This window comes from Brachyistius frenatus, unplaced genomic scaffold, assembly GCF_029030835.1.
Source record: "Brachyistius frenatus isolate BFR_SWC_R1_liver_20210118 unplaced genomic scaffold, ASM2903083v1 Contig_525, whole genome shotgun sequence".
Classification (NCBI taxonomy): Eukaryota; Metazoa; Chordata; class Actinopteri; family Embiotocidae; genus Brachyistius; species Brachyistius frenatus.
The window spans coordinates 40,219-59,593 of NW_027211124.1; the positions used below are offsets into that span (position 1 = coordinate 40,219).

General features: G+C 45.1%; 1 protein-coding gene across 1 annotated transcript; it reads right to left on the reverse strand.

The window, feature by feature from the left end:
* Positions 1–9,619: 9,619 nt before the first annotated feature.
* Positions 9,620–18,764, reverse strand: LOC138614569 (E3 ubiquitin-protein ligase RNF166). Its single transcript, XM_069688090.1, has 6 exons — positions 18,273–18,764; positions 15,853–16,009; positions 15,516–15,628; positions 14,345–14,459; positions 12,068–12,175; positions 9,620–10,337 (listed from the first exon to the last, which is right to left on the reverse strand). Exons 1-6 carry the CDS (start codon positions 18,455–18,457, stop codon positions 10,272–10,274), a joined length of 744 nt encoding a protein of 247 aa, XP_069544191.1. The 5' UTR covers positions 18,458–18,764; the 3' UTR covers positions 9,620–10,271.
* Between the last annotated feature and the right edge of the window lie 611 nt (positions 18,765–19,375).

Consider the following 19,375-nt stretch of genomic DNA (forward strand, 5'->3'; position numbering starts at 1 on the left):
ACAAAAATCCATGTCTTAAGTCTCCAAATAACATCTGGATAAACCAGAGTGGTTTTGGAAACGTGTGTTTTGGACAGATTATGTGAAAAATGAGTTCAAATGTAGCTCCATGGACACCTACACTTTGATAAAAACTCTAAAATCTGTGAGTAAGATAGTAAAGATGCTCAAAATATGTCAGCTGAAAAATCCCGAATGAAAAACTGAGATTCTTAGCTGACTGCACACTGTGTTTATAAGCTGTGATATCCGTCACATACCAAAATTACAGTTTGATGCTTTGAATTGAGTGCAGAGATGTTGAATGTCTGTTTGCAGCAGGGCTTGAGTTCACTTCTTTCACTTTAAATATCAGCTGTTGCCCAGGGGTGCCCAAACCTTTGCTCACAGCTCCGTACATACAGTCTCAGTTTAATGAGACGATGATCCGAGTGTTTCCACCACGGAGCAGACCCACTCGCTCTGCCCTACACCTGTACCACAGCACCTGTTGTTTGCCCACCAGAGTGGCTCTGTTGTGATGTAATGGAATGCTATGAATAGTAACTGTCTGTGGAACAAGCTCTAAATATTCCCGACCAATCAGTCAGGTTCATTTTCAGCTCACACAGATGTTATTCTGACTCCCGGCAGGCCTATAAATACACGGAGAGCTGTTATATTCGGTATGAGGGCAGCTCTCCATCTCACAGTGTGTCAGTAATACAAGACTGTGCTGCCGGATTTAGCTGCTGTCAAGACATGAGGCCTATTATTAGGTTACAATATGAGGGCAATGAATTCAGTAGAAAAAATGTGTGTGTGTGTGTGTGTGTGTGTGTGTGTGTGTGTGTGTGTGTGTGTGTGTGTGTGTGTGTGTGTGTGTGTGTGTGTGTGTGTGTGTGTGTGTGCGCTAATTAGGGCTGAAGGCTGAAGGTCAGATGCTGTGGTGAAGTCAGATCAATGAAAGATTTCAACTCTGTTTAAAGCTTCATGAGTTAAATTGGGATGAACCCTGAACATTATAATAACATTTAAACATTTCAAATAATTTGGTTGTGAGTTTGAAGGAAAAAGCCTTCTGGAGCAAAGTTTTATGGTCAGATGAGACACAGACTGAGTTGTTTTGCCACGATGATCAGAGGTATATTTGGACACAGCAAGCTTTTTAAAGAGTAATTACAGCCTGGAAGTAAAAACAATCATGTAATAAAGCTGTCCTCGAGACGTCAAAGATGTCTCTAAGGATTTCGATTTAGTATCTCGTGGCCTCGATTTAGTATCTCTTGGCTTCGATTTAGTATCTCTTGGCTTCGATTTAGTATCTCTTGGCTTCGATTTAGTATCTCTTGGCCTCGATTTAGTATCTCGTGGCTTCGATTTAGTATCTCGTGGCTTCGATTTAGTATCTCTTGGCCTCGATTTAGTATCTCTTGGCCTCGATTTAGTGTCTCGTGGCCTCGATTTAGTATCTCTTGGCCTCGATTTAGTATCTCGTGGCTTCGATTTAGTATCTCTTGGTTTCGATTTAGTATCTCTTGGCCTCGATTTAGTATCTCGTGGCTTCGATTTAGTATCTCTTGGCCTCGATTTAGTATCTCTTGGCCTCGATTTAGTATCTCGTGGCTTCGATTTAGTATCTCTTGGTTTCGATTTAGTATCTCTTGGCCTCGATTTAGTATCTCGTGGCTTCGATTTAGTATCTCGTGGCTTCGATTTAGTATCTCTTGGCCTCGATTTAGTATCTCTTGGCCTCGATTTAGTGTCTCGTGGCCTCGATTTAGTATCTCGTGGCCTCGATTTAGTATCTCGTGGCTTCGATTTAGTATCTCTTGGTTTCGATTTAGTATCTCTTGGCCTCGATTTAGTATCTCGTGGCTTCGATTTAGTATCTCGTGGCTTCGATTTAGTATCTCTTGGCCTCGATTTAGTATCTCTTGGCCTCGATTTAGTATCTCGTGGCTTCGATTTAGTATCTCTTGGTTTCGATTTAGTATCTCTTGGCCTCGATTTAGTATCTCGTGGCTTCGATTTAGTATCTCTTGGCCTCGATTTAGTATCTCTTGGCCTCGATTTAGTATCTCTTGGCCTCGATTTAGTGTCTCGTGGCCTCGATTTAGTATCTCTTGGCCTCGATTTAGTATCTCGTGGCTTCGATTTAGTATCTCGTGGCTTCGATTTAGTATCTCGTGGCTTCGATTTAGTATCTCTTGGCCTCGATTTAGTATCTCTTGGCCTCGATTTAGTGTCTCGTGGCCTCGATTTAGTATCTCTTGGCCTCGATTTAGTATCTCGTGGCTTCGATTTAGTATCTCTTGGTTTCGATTTAGTATCTCTTGGCCTCGATTTAGTATCTCGTGGCTTCGATTTAGTATCTCTTGGCCTCGATTTAGTATCTCTTGGCCTCGATTTAGTATCTCGTGGCTTCGATTTAGTATCTCTTGGTTTCGATTTAGTATCTCTTGGCCTCGATTTAGTATCTCGTGGCTTCGATTTAGTATCTCGTGGCTTCGATTTAGTATCTCTTGGCCTCGATTTAGTATCTCTTGGCCTCGATTTAGTGTCTCGTGGCCTCGATTTAGTATCTCGTGGCCTCGATTTAGTATCTCGTGGCTTCGATTTAGTATCTCTTGGTTTCGATTTAGTATCTCTTGGCCTCGATTTAGTATCTCGTGGCTTCGATTTATCTCGTGGCTTCGATTTAGTATCTCTTGGCTTCGATTTAGTATCTCTTGGCCTCGATTTAGTATCTCTTGGCCTCGATTTAGTATCTCGTGGCTTCGATTTAGTATCTCTTGGTTTCGATTTAGTATCTCTTGGCCTCGATTTAGTATCTCGTGGCTTCGATTTAGTATCTCTTGGCCTCGATTTAGTATCTCTTGGCCTCGATTTAGTATCTCTTGGCCTCGATTTAGTATCTCTTGGCCTCGATTTAGTATCTCTTGGCCTCGATTTAGTATCTCGTGGCTTCGATTTAGTATCTCTTGGCCTCGATTTAGTATCTCTTGGCCTCGATTTAGTATCTCTTGGCCTCGATTTAGTATCTCTTGGCTTCGATTTAGTATCTCTTGGCCTCGATTTAGTATCTCTTGGCTTCGATTTAGTATCTTAGTATTCTCTCTATGGCCACTGCCAGGCTCCGTAGATACGTTCATCAAAACGCATCTTTTAATGGGAATAAAAATGTAAGTAGGTGTCAGTGATGCTGAGAATAATCATAAACCACGCAGCCACATGGCTGAAGTCATGAACATCTCTACTTGTCCAATTTTCTTGTCAAATGTTAGTCGTCACTCAGCCAAAGAGCAGCCACACATTTTACTGCCATAACAAAAGATTATTCATTAATTATAGATGTAAAAAAAGAACAATGAGAAACAAACAAACACTGCAGGCTTCTTTCCACGTTTCTAACAGGCAGCACGTTCCTGTTAGTTTCATATTTAGACCAGCCTGTTTGGAGAGAATATTTTTTAATCATCCAGGAACAATATACATGCAATACATACATGGCAGCCATTTGTCTTCTGTCATCATGGATAACAGGCCTAAGACTTCTTACTGCATGTTGTTGTTGGGAAAACAACACAGAGGAAGTCCACATGTAAGATGAGGTGTGTGAGGTCATGTTTACACAGATGAAGAATGGAGTGATATTTTTTCCAGAGAGGGAGGAGTGTTGTGCTGGTGTAAAGACGGACAGGAGAGATGGAGCTGGATATATCTGTGGATATATCTGAAGTTACAACAGGTGCTCTGTGCTAACATTTCCAACTATGCCAAACCAAGTCGCTGCGCCCCCGCCTCTTTTTCCACCACATCAGGAAGAGAGTGCGTGCGTGCGTGTGTGTGTGTGTGTGTGTGTGTGCGTGCGTGTGTGCGTGTGTGTGTGTGTCTTTGCAGTCACCACTGTGGAGCCTTCGTATCATTTAATTGATCTATTAAAGGCCGTCTCCTGTGGCATCTTCTCCATGCAGATAGTTTCGGCCTCATCTGTCCAGGTTCGGAGATATCTGCCTCTGAGACATGTGTGTTTATTCCACAACACTGGAGGTGAAAGGAATTTCAGACCTGGTTGAATAATCCACAAAATGTATTGACAGAAACATCACAGCCGAATATTAAAATCCTGGACGACTAAAAGTAAAACCGATACAGTACAACGGGACAGGAGGGAAACCTGCCCAGTAGAGCTGCATAAATCTGACGTATTATCACCACAGTAAAGTTTAATTAAATACATTCACTTTAAATTAGGCAGGTTTTGATAACAGCTAATATGTAATTAACTTTAACCAAACACTATAAAAAATACTAACTGCCATTCACAAGTATTTTCTGACTTAATTTGATGTTATTTGGTTCAACTAGAGTGTTTGAGGAGATGTAAATAAATTCTAGTATAATAGACCTTTAATGTCTCTACTTCTTTTTAAAATAAAGCATGTTAAGGCCGCAGAACAAAATTACACCAACAAATATTCTGTGTTTTTCATTTTATTTCAGGGGAAAAGAAAAAAAAATGCTACAAAACATCCTACTGGTGTTTTTTTTTTATTTGCATTTATTGAACCCCAAGCAGTGCAACAGCTGGAAAACCCCGACGACATCATCACCTCCACCTCCAGCAGCAGGCTCACTGCTCTTATTGTATTATTACTAGGTTTAGAGAGAATGCATATTAAAGCACACTGAGTCTGCACTTCACACATTTGTCTTCACACTTCGGTCGCTTTCCACACAAACACTTCAACAGTGAAACTCACTCCGGTGAAGTGAGTTCACTCATTTCAGTCTTGAGAAACAGGAATGCTGATTTGGATGTATGTAGTATGAAAATATTTCTTATCTTAGCAGTTGTAGCCCATGTTTGGAGGTAAAGGTTTTTGTCATGGTTTTACTTTGTAAGGAAACTTCCCCTGATGTCCGACCAGTCCTCAGCTGTATTATTATGGGATGTGTCGTAGTCTGGTCAATGTGAAGCTGCTCCAGAGACACTCCAGTGATGAGTGAAGCTCCAAAAACACTGGATCCTACATTTCCCAGAACTCAATCTTCATCCAACCTTTCTTGTCCTCAAACTGTTTCTTTTTTGTTTGAAAACTGATGATGTCATTGTAATAACATCACAAGGATATCAGTCATGAGCAGGACTTTCATGTGTGAAATCAGTGCAGTGCTGGTCGGGACGGTCAACGAGTTTGAGATCTACATGGTGAAAATATCAGACTGAAAGAGGCTTTTTTTTTTAGACTTGATGGTGTCATACAGTCTTACAGTCCCTCTGTCAGCCAGCTGGTGGCGTGGTTTCAGCAGGCTACAGTTCGACACGGGAAGTTGAAAATCTTCAGAGTTTTCTTTATAATGTATTCAGCAGGTTAAACACAGTGAGTAGAACGAACCATCAGCACGTTGGTGCTCAGACAGGCTGCTTGACAATCAACAGTGTGTATGTCACGCGATCTAAATGACAGGTTTGGATTTTTCTCATCTGTCACGTCACCACGGTAACCCTGGAGCAACTACCGTGGAAGGTGAGGCTGCAGCAGTGGGCATCAGGCATGTTAATGAAGATCTCCCAAAGCTTAAAATCCTTCTTGGTGTTTCTACAGTCAGTGTTTCCCTCCTGAAGCCAGACAGACGGATACATCCGGGTCTAATCCCAAATAAAGATCCCAACGTGGCTGACTCACTGCTGCAGCCGTCAACTGGACTTGTTGTCTTTATAGCACACTGCTACTTGGCCTCAACGTGTTTGGCCTTTTCAGGTCTCGGTAGCAGCAGGTGGAGCAGGTCAGTCCGGACCTCCATCTCCTCAGCAACGTTTTCTCTCCTCCTGGAGGATCCTGAAATGGGCCAGCTGAGATCTAGAATCCTTCCAGCGTGTCCTCGGTCTCCCCCTGATGTCTCCTACCAGCTGGACATGACTGGAAAACCTTCCACGGAGGCGTCTTATTCAGATTCTGAGCCACTTCAGATGTTCTACTCCTCACTCTGAGGCTGAACCCGGCCACGCTGCAGAGGAAACTCTGAAGACCAACATGTCCTCTGGGGAGGAGGCGGAGTCTGAAGACTAACACGTCCTCCGGGGAGGAGGTGGAGTCTGAAGACCCGGGGGTTTTACTCGTAGCTCTGCAGAGGTCTCTGAGGTAGTTGGGAAGCTCCTCGTGGCGAGGCGCTGGGAGAGGATGAGGTCCGAGATGCTGACGGCTCTGAGCGTTGTTGGGTTGTCATGGCAATGCGTCTCTTCAATGACACATGGAGGTGGAGAACGGCGCCTGTGGACGGGCAGACCGGGGTGTCGGGGTATCACACGGTGCTGGAAGGAGGCTCCATGAGCTGTGTGGACTTGGAGAGGACCTCCGACCGGGTCCTCGCGGGCGGTCTCGCAGGAGTTGGAGGTTCTGAAGCTGTTTGAACCGCGTACGGCCGAGTAGCGTCGTTATCAGTCCTGTTTGTGATGTTTGAATGTGTTTCATGATGCTATTTGCAGATGATGTGATTCTGCGAGTCTTGTTTTGAGAAAGTCTTGAAAAAAATCTGAACCTATCAGTTTTCATGCACCTGAACGTTTGCGTCCAGTGTGGTTGTGAACGTCTTGGTGACGCGTGGAGCCGTGTGACTGCTGTCCTCCATGTTATCTCTGTGGCGCTGCTGGAATCTGGATGACTGCAGTTGAAGATCATCAGCGATGAACAGTTTCACAAAATATCAAATGCAACAGCAACATTAAACCCAGATTATGTACATTTCTTGGGGAAATGTGTTTGAACTGAGCAGCAGAAAGACGAAACAAAAGTAGAATCTACGAGTTCTGCGAGCAAGTAACGAACATTTCTAAAAGACGGCTATTCTAACGTGAATATCAAAAACAACAAGAGAAATTCTACTGACTGAAATGTGGAGACAGCTTTCACTCATGGGAAAGATTTTTATATTTTGAGCAAGATTTGCAAATCTACAGAAGAGGAAATCTAACATTTGATCGTTTCTCAGTTTATTTGCCAAAAGTATGACTCCTGCATTTTTGTGACTTCTTCAGTATTGAAAGGTGTTTTCAGACTGAACCTGAAGCTGGTCTTAGAAATGAAATAAGTACAAATGTGAAAATGTACAGATTTGCTCGGACGGGGAAAAAGAAACTGACACAAATATGTGAATTAAAAATGTATCAACAAGATTCATGACTGTACAGAAAACCAGGAAATGGAGAGCAGGAAGATGAGGATGAATTGATTCCTGGTGAATTCTGACACCAGACAGACTCCAGTGTGACACAAGCACAGCACAAAGCATGCTGGCATGCAGAATTTCCTGCAGTTAGCTACAGTTAACATCTACATCAGAGGTCTCCAACCTGTAGCCCACCCTGGAAACTGTTAGTGCAACAGAGCAGGCTAACACTGGATTTTATTATAAAATTGTACATTGGAACGATTTATTTGAGACTTTTCCAACCAGTTCGGCCACACAATGTTGTGCGTACTGCAGTTGGCATTTAGGGAAGAATTGAAAACAGACAGGAAAAAACATGCTGTTGAATTTAAGCTGTTCTGATACAAAATGTGTGTTGAGTTTGTTTGTGTTTGTTATTGTTCACATAAAAGAAGCTGATTCAGCTGGTTTGGGTGGAGCTCAGCTATGTGAATAAATGTTGGAGACCTCTGATCTAAACATTCTTCAATCATCTGTTCGAGGTAAAACTGAAGACGACAACAACACTTCATCCGTCCACGTCACACCAACAAGGTGACGCTTCATATTCAGTCTCAACACACCTTTAATTAATCTTCCAATTGTGAATCTTTGGATGCTGCCGTGTTCACATCATTATGTCATTATGTTTACATCCACATCAACGTGATAGTTACGACCAGTCTTGTCCTCAAAGTTTTGATGTATCTGACATAAATCCTAAACAGATTTGAGCTCCTCACGTCAGCTCGACTCTAGTGTTGTTTAAATCAAACCTGACTGTGAATTAAAAGGATTTTAACCGTCACACAAACAACTCCGGTCATAATGACGTGAACACGGGACAGCAGGGTTCTTCCCGAGCTCTCAGTCGTCCTCTTTGGGATTCATCCTGCTTCTACTTCACCTCGGTTGTTGCCTGAAGACTTTTCTCGCTTATTTTGAGCACAAAAACATTATTGGAAGAAAAAAAAAATGGCACATGCTTCCCATTTAAATTCAAAAATCTGTCAACAATTATTCAAATTTTTTTGTTACACTAAAAAAAAAAATTAAAGGTACAATTTTATACTCCTGACACCTTCTACAATATACAGACCTGTTTTTTTTTATATAAAAGAAATGTAACTGTAAAACCATTAAACAGGAGTAAAATTATACAAAAAGAATTAAAACTATTATCAAAAAACTGAGTGAATTAAAGTGCAAACGATGAATGCATTATTTCAGTGGAAACATTACCCAAAGTTACCTCTTCTCCACGGCCTTGTGTGTGTGTGTGTGTGTGTGTGTGTGTGTGTGTGTGTGTGTGTGTGTGTGTGTGTGTGTGTGTGTGTGTGTGTGTGTGTGTGTGTGTGTGTGTGTGTGTGTGTGTGTGTGTGTGTGTGTGTGTGTGTTGGTTTCAGTATGGCTCTGCATGTCTGGAGACAGACTGCCCCCTATAGGTTAAACTAGAGAAGTGTAACGTTAACAGCAAATCAAGTGAGTGAACCGGCGTGTTTCCAGACGTTTACCTGACTGATATTAGTCCAGTGGTTTGTTTCCAAAAATATATCTTTTTTTTATACTCGTCTGTCTTGGCAGATGCATCATAAAAATATTCCTTGTAAGAAGAGTTGAAGCAGAAAACATTATAACGGAGGAAACACCTCGATCCGTTCTGAATGACTCCCCACCAACATCGACACGCCAACCTGGTAGAAAAGAATGTTAAGACGAGCAAACAAGAGCGAGGAAGAGTCCTCTGCTGTCAGAGGGGACGCTGAACGTCCGGTGCTGCGAACGTGAGCGATGGATGCAGGTCCTGACGGTACCGTCGGCCCTCCGAGCTGCTCGTCGCTGTAGCTGGGGTGGGTTTGGATCTGAGGTTGACCCGTGAAGCTTCAGCACTGAAACACCGTCTACGATCTGAAGGTTAGAAACTCGATCGGTCCCTCAGGTCCAGATGTGGTTCTCTGCCTGCTCCTTTAACACCATCATTGTATGTTTTTGGGGGCTTTACTAATATAAATCCGCTGGTCTGGGAGGTGGTTAAAGAAGTTTTATGAATGATCAGCTCCTCAGTCCTGACTCTAACTGAGGGGTTCTGAGTTTGAATAGAAAGCTTGATTATTCTCTTTGGACCGGTTTTATATTTCCAAGTCTGACGACTGTCGTTGACCGACGTCTGGACTCGAGGCGGACCAGAACCATCTTGCGCCAAATGGAAGTTTCCACATCTTTGATTTCTGTAGCTTTTTTTGGGGAGTAAACCGTCAGGTCTGATGGGTTTGTTGGTAGCAGTAAAAAGGTCCGACATGGATGTGGACAGTGAAGGTGGTTCTGGGTGTCTGCCACATCTTTAAGTCTGCTGAACAGTTATGAAAACATCGTTACGCTAAGTGTCAGTGCCGAGGCCCGGCCCGGCCCGGCCCGGCCCGACCAGCGAGGTCGCGTGGAGCCAAGTTACTGCAGTGAAACGTGACAGTGGAGCGCAAACGGATCGTCCTGAAGTGCAGGACGTTTACAAGCAGCTCGGTCCGGTCAGCGGAGAACCCTGAAGGTCAAAGTCTTCTGATGTGTACGGGGTCAACGGGCGGGTCGGTGCTGCTCAGGAGCAGCTGCATCCGCCTGTGCAGATGATCAGAGGGGCTCCTGATGCATTGTGTTTTGGACTTTTAACTGTTTTCTGATGAAGTTTCCTAATTAGACCAAGTGTATGTTAATTCTTTTCAAATGTGTGTGTTTGTCAGATCCAGCTCGGTCGCTGGAGAATAAACTGGAGCCCGATACTTCCTGTGAACCAGGAGTTCATAGGAAGAGCCAGAACCAGGGAGGAGGATGTGTGTCAGGACGTGGGTGGGGGAGGGGGTCATTGATCCCCTCTGAAACCACACAATGACGTGTCCTCAGATCCTCATGAAGCAGACGTGTCCTGTCACGGTGGGAGGCAGCAGACTACGTCTCCGTGACGCCGGTCCGGTACGACTGCATGGACCCGGCGGGGTCCGTGTGTCTGTTGGGTGGATGTTACCTGGAGGACCAGCAGTGGTGCAGGTGGAGGAGGGTGAGGAGGAGGAGGAGGAGGAAGAGGAGGGTGGTGGTGGGTGGTGCTGGGGTCAGTTTTCAGCCAGTGACAGGGCCAGAGCTGCTTGCAATGCTGCTTCTTCATCGATGCTGTAGTCCTGATGGGATGCAGAAAACAGCAGCTGGAGGTCAATGGAACCACACACACACACACACACACACACACACACACACACACACACACACACACACACACACACACACACACACACACACACACACACACACACACACACACACACACACACACACACACACACACACACACACACACACACACACACACACACACACACACACACACACACACACACACACACACACACACACACACACACACACACACACACACACACACACGGCTCCTCAGGGAGCAACATACATGAAACCCGGTGTGACCTGAGAGGTCCGGGCCACCCGGGTCTGAGAGTCACACTTTGATCTGATCGACCTGAATCCTTGTGACGATCTACGTCCTGAAACTCATCCAACTTCAAAAGAAGTCCAACGCGGTGTTTCCTGGTTGAGAACCAATGAAGGCCACTGATGGAGACGCCGTTCACACGTGGAGGATCCTTCTTGGTTAAAAACCGATGTTCTGCTGTGTTACAGTAACACTACAGCAGGAAGGCTCCCTGTGCTCATCAACACTCACCTCCTCCCACACCGAACTCTCTCTGGATTTAGGAGCTCTTTGATTATTTATTTGTTTAACACGATCACTCCCTGACTTTAGAAACATGCTGCATTTATTAACTTTAAAACAATTGTCTTTGAACTTTAAATATCATTCGGTTGAAAAACAAATACAAATAAATACATATTAAGGGATCCATGAATAACATTAATGATATTTACCATATCAATACATGAATGTCATTTTTATAGGTCGGTGACTGAATGAGGAAACCCGCTGGTCTGCAGACACCACAGTATCTGTTCGTGCTAGCCTGTTGTCTGAAGGCTCGGCTTCAGGCGTCTTGGCTGGAGCTGAACTAACATCAGTCATAAATTATTTAATGGATCTATATTTGTCACATCTTTGTCTTTCTAAAATGTTCTAAACCTGCATGTTTTGTTTCAAATAAATTGCCACCCATCAACTGTTTGGCAAAAACATTGCGTGAATGACAGGACGTTAGCGCAAGCTGATGGAATCTTCTTTAAGAAGCAGAACGGGACGAAGAAGACTCAGTGGATGATTCTCTGCAGAGGACAAGCAGAGAGTTTGGACCCGAGCAGTGCTGTTCATGAGTTTCCTGAACGAGAAGCCCACAAGATGAACTTCTAATGGGTGAGTTCAGGTTTCTCTTTGTTATGAAGTGGATCAGTGATTTAAATATGTGACAATCAAACAGTTACCTCTCATATGTTGGAAAATGTGCACATACTGTGTCTGTAGTAACATTTATTGTGCAAGATATTCTGATATTTATGATTTTGAGTCCAGGTAGGGATGTTAGAGTAGTGATGTGAACCAGCCTCGATCAGCACCACGGACAGCAGCTGCAGCTGATCGCAGGCTGGTTTGCAGGATGGAAGTTGACCTCTCAGTGATGAGATGGAGTTGTCTACCTTTGTCTTATTTGACAAAACAAGCGGTATTAATTATTCTAATGATGACAACCATCAGTTTTGATCAGATACAACATCCAGGTTGTAGAACAAGCTGGAAGCAGCTGTCATGACTCTCCGGGGAGACGCCACTCAAGGAGCAGTGAGAGGACGGGTTTTCTTCCTTCATTGTTAAAATGCTGATTTGATTTTCGTGCTATTGAATTTAGAAGTTTCTTTTTTAAAGACAAAATGATGAGAGCGCTGGACTTACAACGAAGGTGTCGTACGAGAACTTGTGTCTGTGGAGGAGATGCTGGAGGAAGTTGGAGCTCTTGTAGCTGGGGTCGCCCCACGGCATGGCTGAACACACCGGACACACCTGCAGGGACCAACACACGGCTCACAGTCAGTCATTCATGTTAGGTTAGGTTAGGTAGGTACTTTATTCATCCCTGAGGGGACATTTTTTAGCTACAGCAGCATACAGGAAGCAATAAGATAATAATAGAACAATAGAAAAGCAATAAAATAGCAGTAAAAATATAAAATATAAATATAAAATGCACAGTATATACAGTATATACAGTACAGTATATATCTATATATATTATATACAAACAACCAAGAAACACAGTCAACAGTGTTATTGTTGTGTGATGGATTTTGCCAGAGGTGAGTTATTGTACAGTCTTATTGTGGTCGGCAGGAATGATCTCCTGCATCAGGAATGATCTCCTGTATCTGGAATGATCTCCTGTATCTGGAATGATCTCCTGTATCTGGAATGATCTCCTGTATCTGGAATGATCTCCTGTATCTGGAATGATCTCCCGTATCTGGAATGATCTCCTGTATCTGGAATGATCTCCTGTATCTGGAATGATCTCCTGTATCTGGAATGATCCTGTATCCTGTATCTGGAATGATCTCCTGTATCTGGAATGAATGATGTCCTGTATCTGGAATGATCTCCTGTATCAGGAATGATCTCTGTATCTGGAATGATCTCCTGTATCTGGAATGATCTCCTGTATCAGGAATCATCTCCTGTCTATCTGTATCAGGATCTCCTGTATCAGGAATCATCTCCTGTCTGAATCATCCTGTATCAGGAATGATCTCCTGTATCAGGAATCATCTCCTGTATCAGGAATGATCTCCTGTATCTGGAATGATCTCCTGTATCAGGAATCATCTCCTGTCTCAGGAATCATCTCCTGTATCAGGAATGATCTCCTGTATCAGGAATGATCTCCTGTATCAGGAATGATCTCCTGTATCTGGAATGATCTCCTGTATCTGGAATGATCTCCTGTATCAGCAATGATCTCCTGTATCTGGAATGATCTCCTGTATCAGGAATGATCTTCTGTATCAGGAATGATCTCCTGTATCAGGAATGATCTCCTGTATCTGGAATGATCTCCTGTATCTGGAATGATCTCCTGTATCTGGAATGATCTCCTGTATCTGGAATGATCTCCTGTATCTGGAATGATCTCCTGTATCTGGAATGATCTCCTGTATCTGGAATGATCTCCTGTATCAGGAATCATCTCCTGTCTCAGGAATCATCTCCTGTATCAGGAATGATCTCCTGTATCAGGAATGATCTCCTGTATCAGGAATGATCTCCTGTATCTGGAATGATCTCCTGTATCAGGAATCATCTCCTGTATCTGTCCTTATGACAGCAGCTGGAGGAGTCTTTTGGAGAACGTCCTCCTCTGTCCCTGCAGCAGGTGGAGAGGGTGGTCAGGATTATCCAATATGGATAATAGTTTGTTCAGCGTCCTCCTCAATGTGTGCAGGATGTGTTTCACACTGAGCTTTTGAACTCCTGCTGAGGTTTATCCAGCTCATGGGTTTCTCCGAGAAGGTAACTGGGCTCGCTCGAGGTTCTTGAGGACGTTTCATGTCTCATCTGAAAGGTTTCTGTAGTTCTAACTGATGTTGTGGGAGCATCCAAACAACTAAGGAGGATTTTCAACAATTACTGAGTCCCTCTACACTTGAAGCTTGTCCACCCCGAGGACAGAACAGCCAGGCATCAGCAGAGCAGTGTAGTGTACTGTAGTATAGTGTAGTGTACTGTAGTATAGTGTACTATAGTGTAGTGTACTGTAATATAGTGTACTATAGTATGGTGTACTGTAGTGTAGTGTACTGTAGTATAGTGTAGTGTAGTATAGTGCATTGCAGTGTCCTATAGTATAGTGTAGTGTACGGTACTGTAGTTTAGTGTACTGTAGTATAGTATGGTGTACTGTAGTGTAGTATAGTGTACTGTAGTGTAGTGTACTGTAGTGTACTATAGTATAGTGCAGTGTAGTGTACTGTAGTTTAGTGTACTGTAGTATAGTATGGTGTACTGTAGTGTAGTATAGTGTACTGTAGTGTAGTGTACTGTAGTGTACTATAGTATAGTGTAGTGTAGTGTACTGTAGTATAGTGTACTGTAGTGTAGTATAGTGTACTATAGTGTAGTGTAGTATAGTATAGTGTACTTTAGTATAGTATAGTATAGTATAGTGTACTGTACTCTCACCACTTTGTTGGGGTCATTGCGGTGGTTGTCCATGCAGTGCTTCACCAGTTCCTGCTGGTCCAAGTTTCTGGCTCCACAGAACGGACACACAAACGTTGACCGGTTTGGAATATTGCTGCATATGGGAGGAAACACACACACACACACACACACACACACACACACACACACACACACACACACACACACACACACACACACACACACACACACACACACACACACACACACACATAAATACAGACACACAGTGCCACCGCAGCACTAATTGTGAGTGTCACACAGCAATGTGTGAAACAAACATTCAACACACCTGTAATACTGTGTTTATGACCTGAAGGTCACTGAGTGGCGGCTACCTCGCTGTCTGCTGCTCTGCTGCTGCCAGCCCCGTCTGTCTACAGTATACTGAGTCTCCCTGTGATAGCGACCATCGGTAATGAATGTTTGAGCTGTAGCCACTTGATTCCTGTTGACCCTCGTTCAGAGTGAGACACAGACACACTGGAAACAGCCTCCACTGGGTTCCTGCTCTGATCATATGTGATCACAGATCTTTTCCCTGTCTGTATTTGTTAGGAAACGAACAAAGGAAGTACGTTGCTCCACAGGCAGGTGGGGATCAGTTCATTTCTTACTTCTTTGTGATGGGTATACATCCTTATGGTTTTGAGTCGTAGCCTTTTTTTTTATTTTACTATCTTTCATATTAGTCTTTATTGAAATGTTCCAAAACTGCATGTTTCATTAAAAAATGAAGACCATTTCTCCCCATCGCTCAAATCTATTTCATCTGGTTGCTGTATTCTGGGCCTGCTGGGAGAACTGGTTTGTCCGGTGACTTCCTGCAGCAGGAGACAGGGGGCGCTGTTCTGACGCGCACACGTGTGTTTCGGCGAGATTGATGGGGCAGTTGAATGTTATGAAAGAGATTCTTGGTTGTTTATGTGCTTTAATGTGGTCAGATGTTTTTCTCAGTGCACGTGTCCATGTAAACAGCCTTCACGGAGCCGGTGAGCCGTGCAGGGACATGGCTGCAGTGCGTGCGTGTGTGTGTGTGTGTGTGTGTGTGTGTGTGTGTGTGTGTGTGTGTGTGTGTGTGTGTGTGTGTGTGTGTGTGTGTGTGTGTGTGTGTGTGTGTGTGTGTGTGTGCGTGAATGTGTGTGTGTACCTTGGTATAGGCTGGGAGGTCGGTACCACCGGGACAAACTTGGGACAGTTGGCAATCTGCTCTTGTACTTTGGAACAGGAAGCGATGTGGGACCTCATCTTCACCAGAGCTACCTGAGGACCAACACACACACACACACACACACACACACACACACACACACACACACACACACACACACACACACACACACACACACACACACACACACACACACACACACACACACACACACACACACATTCACTGCTGTGGTCGTACCGTAACAACGGTTATATAAAACTATAAAGCTCCTCCTAACGGATGGTTTTCTAACAGTGATGAAGTCAGCGTCTACCTTCTTGCTACAGCCCCTGCAGGGTGCCTTGTAGGAGGCCAGCTGCTTCTCCACGCTGGAGGAGCGCTCCACTTTCTTGGGGTCAAAGGGCACGCGGCAGAGAGGGCAGAGGGGCGAGGTCACCTGGAGACAAGGCTGCAGACACTCCCCACAGAACCTGGAGGGACAGAGGACACACAGCAGGGGGTGAAGCTTTGTCCACCTCCCCTCAGGGGGGAATTTATTTTCTTGACAGGAAGGTTGTTGATGAGAGTTTATATATTTCTGACTGGTGAATGTCAAAAGTGAATTTCATCAACCCAAACAGATACCAGTTTGACAAACAATCCCAAAGAATCTGCAAACCAAACTGTTGGTGATGGAAAAAAAGATTGATCTCTTCCTCTTGTTTGCATTGTGGCTCCAGAAAGTCTCTTTTGTTGTCTCTTATTTGCAAGCGATTCCTTTTGTTTTACTTTCCGCATCTAACTGACGACTCCCCTGTGTCCTTATCTACCTACAACCAACTCTGTATTACCGTACGGAAGCAGATACAAAGGGAATGGGAGTGACTGTCAACTGTTTGTCACACTGTATAAAGCTGCCCTACGGAGGAGTGACGTGAAGGACTGCTGGGGGGAGCACTGCTGGACACCCCTCTTTGAGGGTGCATGTAGTTGCTCCTTCTTGCAAGAATAAATGTCCGATGTGTTTGATTTTGAACCAAACCTCTGAGTCATTTTTCCAACAGTTGGAAACGCTGCAGCACGCGATGAGTGTTTCCTGAAGCTTCATCCGGCCATCAGCAGCAGGGGAGTAAAAATAGTTTTCCCTTCAACCAGGAATAGAGCTGCGGGTACCTGAGGTCCCTCTGCTCTCTGCAGCTCCCTTCAGATCCACACCGAGCAGTCACAGCTGATCGCGGTGTCACACCATCAGCTGTTCACGGCCTCAGATCATCCGGGCCGAAGACGTCTGTTTCAAACACTCTGCTGGAGGTATCTTTGTTGGTTTTTTTCACTTGTGTACCTCCAGCACGCCACGTGACTTGACTTCCTGTTTAATCTGTGAAATGACTGACGGCTTCTTTCTATTATTCATGATTCATTGTGCTTGAATGTGCGCCTTGTTTTTTTTCTCCCCGCACAGACGCGACGGCCGTGATGTCACCCATCAGTGAGGAGTTCACGGCCGAGGTCGGTCTCAGCGCACGACTCAGCGTTATTCTGGAACGACGTCATCACATCATACGTGTGACGTAAAGGTGTAACACCTGACATATTTTATTTGTTTCATCAAAACAGCAAACGTGGACTTCGGAAAAATAAAATAAGACTCACATCTGTTTTTCTGTCCTGTAATTTAAAACTGTAAAACAATCTGAGGGTAGTGGATTTATTTTCCAGCCCTCTGAAGAACGTGAGAAATAAAGATTTCAGTGTTTCCCCTGAACAGAAGCAGCAGAGGCCCGCTGGCACACGCTCACCTCACACAACCAGAAACAGGAAATCATCATCACTGTTTTCTTCACAGCTGCAGTGACGAAGCTGATGTGATTTCGTTGTGTAAAATTCAAAATTCAACGTGCAGAAAACAGAAAAACAAAAACAGTTTGGATTTACTTTCCTGGAAAACGTCCAGTTTCTGCTGCGTCTCACCTCCGCAGGTCAGTGCTCAACTTATTTACCACAACAGCTGAAGTTACTTTAAAATGATGATTTTACATGGAAACAATCAGATGATGAGTTTATAAAATACAACAGATTCTGGTTTCCAGTGGTTTGGGCCTCTTTTACAAACTCAACATGTGTTTGTCTGATTTCAACATTAGTTTTAATGTCCAGAGAAGAAAAAGTATCTTATATTTATTAAAAACAACAAAAACTCAATAAAAGTACTGTAATAGAAATGTGTGTTTTGGTCTCGGCCGCTCAGCCACAACAGTGCTGCTCACATACTGATAATAAACTGGTAATAACAATCTGTCAGGATTATATAGAATATATTCTGGTGAAAATATTGACTTTAACTTTAGTAGGATGGAGCTGTGTGAACTCTGACCAGACTCTTTATCTGTCTTTTTTTCTATTTGCATCATGAATACCACGTGTAGTTTGAACTGGAAGGTAGATGGTGGATCATTTGATATATTTGTGATTTAAAAAGTTATTTTTAGCACCGAGGTTCAGATGAATTATTGTTGGATTTATGGCACACATGCAGCCTCTCAGGTCTCCGGGTGTTTTTGGGTCCACAGCTGGAGCACCGTCAGCTGGAGCACCGTCAGATGGCGCACCGTCAGCTGGAGCACCGTCAGCTGGAGCTGCTGCCTGGTGTTTTCCAGCTGACACTGAACCCGCCGCAGCTGCACACGACGCGACATGAACTTCCTGCGTGTGCACACACAACAACACAATCCAAACAACAAGGAGCTACTTTACGTGTGAGCGCAGCTGGCGATGCTGACGGGTTTGTGGTAGACCTCCAGGCAGATGGGGCAGGAGAACTGGCTCTCGATGCCCTCCGCCGGGGCGGCCGGCGCGCCGGATCCGCTGCCGGGCTGCTGCTGCTGCTGCTGGCGGAGCTGGGCGCTCGCAGAGACAAAGCTCCGAAACATCGCCATCATGGAGCCGGAGAGGACCTGCGACAGCAGCTCGCTGGCCGAGAGAGGACGCGGTCAGGTGTTCACGCCGCCGCTAGCCGCTGCAGAGTCCGCTCAGCGGGCTGCAGACGTGTCGCACGAACATGGTGGCGTTTAGAAACACTCGTCTGAAAATCCGGTCCAGCGCAGCGCAGCACCACTCGTCGGACGCAGGGCAGACATGCCGGAGAAGTAAACATTGGCAGCAGCTCGTTGGCGCGTGTCCGCGCGACGCTGCGGGATGACCTGAATAAAAAGCTCGATCTCCAAACCGCGCGACGCACCTGACGCCGCATCCGGGCGGGATGGAGATCCGCGCTGCTGGAGCAGCACCAGAGAGCAGCAGAGAGCAGCACCAGAGAGCAGCACCAGAGAGCAGCAGAGAGCAGCACCAGAGAGCAGCACCAGAGAGCAGCAGAGAACAGCACCAGAGAGCAGCACCAGAGAGCAGCAGAGAGCAGCAGAGAGCAGCAGAGAGCAGCAGAGAGCAGCAGAGAGCACCAGAGAGCAGCACCAGAGAGCAGCAGAGAGCAGCAGAGAGCAGCAGAGAGCAGCACCAGAGAGCAGCAGAGAGCAGCAGAGAGCAGCAGAGAGCAGCAGAGAGCAGCAGAGAGCAGCACCAGAGAGCAGCAGAGAGCAGCAGAGAGCAGCAGAGAGCAGCACCAGAGAGCAGCACCAGAGAGCAGCAGAGAGCAGCAGAGAGCAGCACCAGAGAGCAGCACCAGAGAGCAGCAGAGAGCAGCAGAGAGCAGCACCAGAGAGCACCAGAGAGCAGCAGAGAGCAGCAGAGAGCAGCAGAGAGCACCAGAGAGCAGCAGAGAGCAGCACCAGAGAGCAGCAGAGAGCAGCAGAGAGCAGCAGAGAGCAGCACCAGAGAGCAGCAGAGAGCAGCAGAGAACAGCA

Excerpts from the sequence above, each read along its gene's own strand:
- LOC138614569 (XM_069688090.1), bottom strand. The coding sequence starts at position 18,457 with ATGATGGCGATGTTTCGGAGCTTTGTCTCTGCGAGCGCCCAGCTCCGC. Across the intron at positions 15,629-15,852 it reads GCAGGGGCTGTAGCAAGAAG|GTAGCTCTGGTGAAGATGAG; the intron begins GTAGACGCTGAC and ends GTTGGTCCTCAG. Across the intron at positions 14,460-15,515 it reads ACCTCCCAGCCTATACCAAG|CAATATTCCAAACCGGTCAA; the intron begins GTACACACACAC and ends TCCCATATGCAG.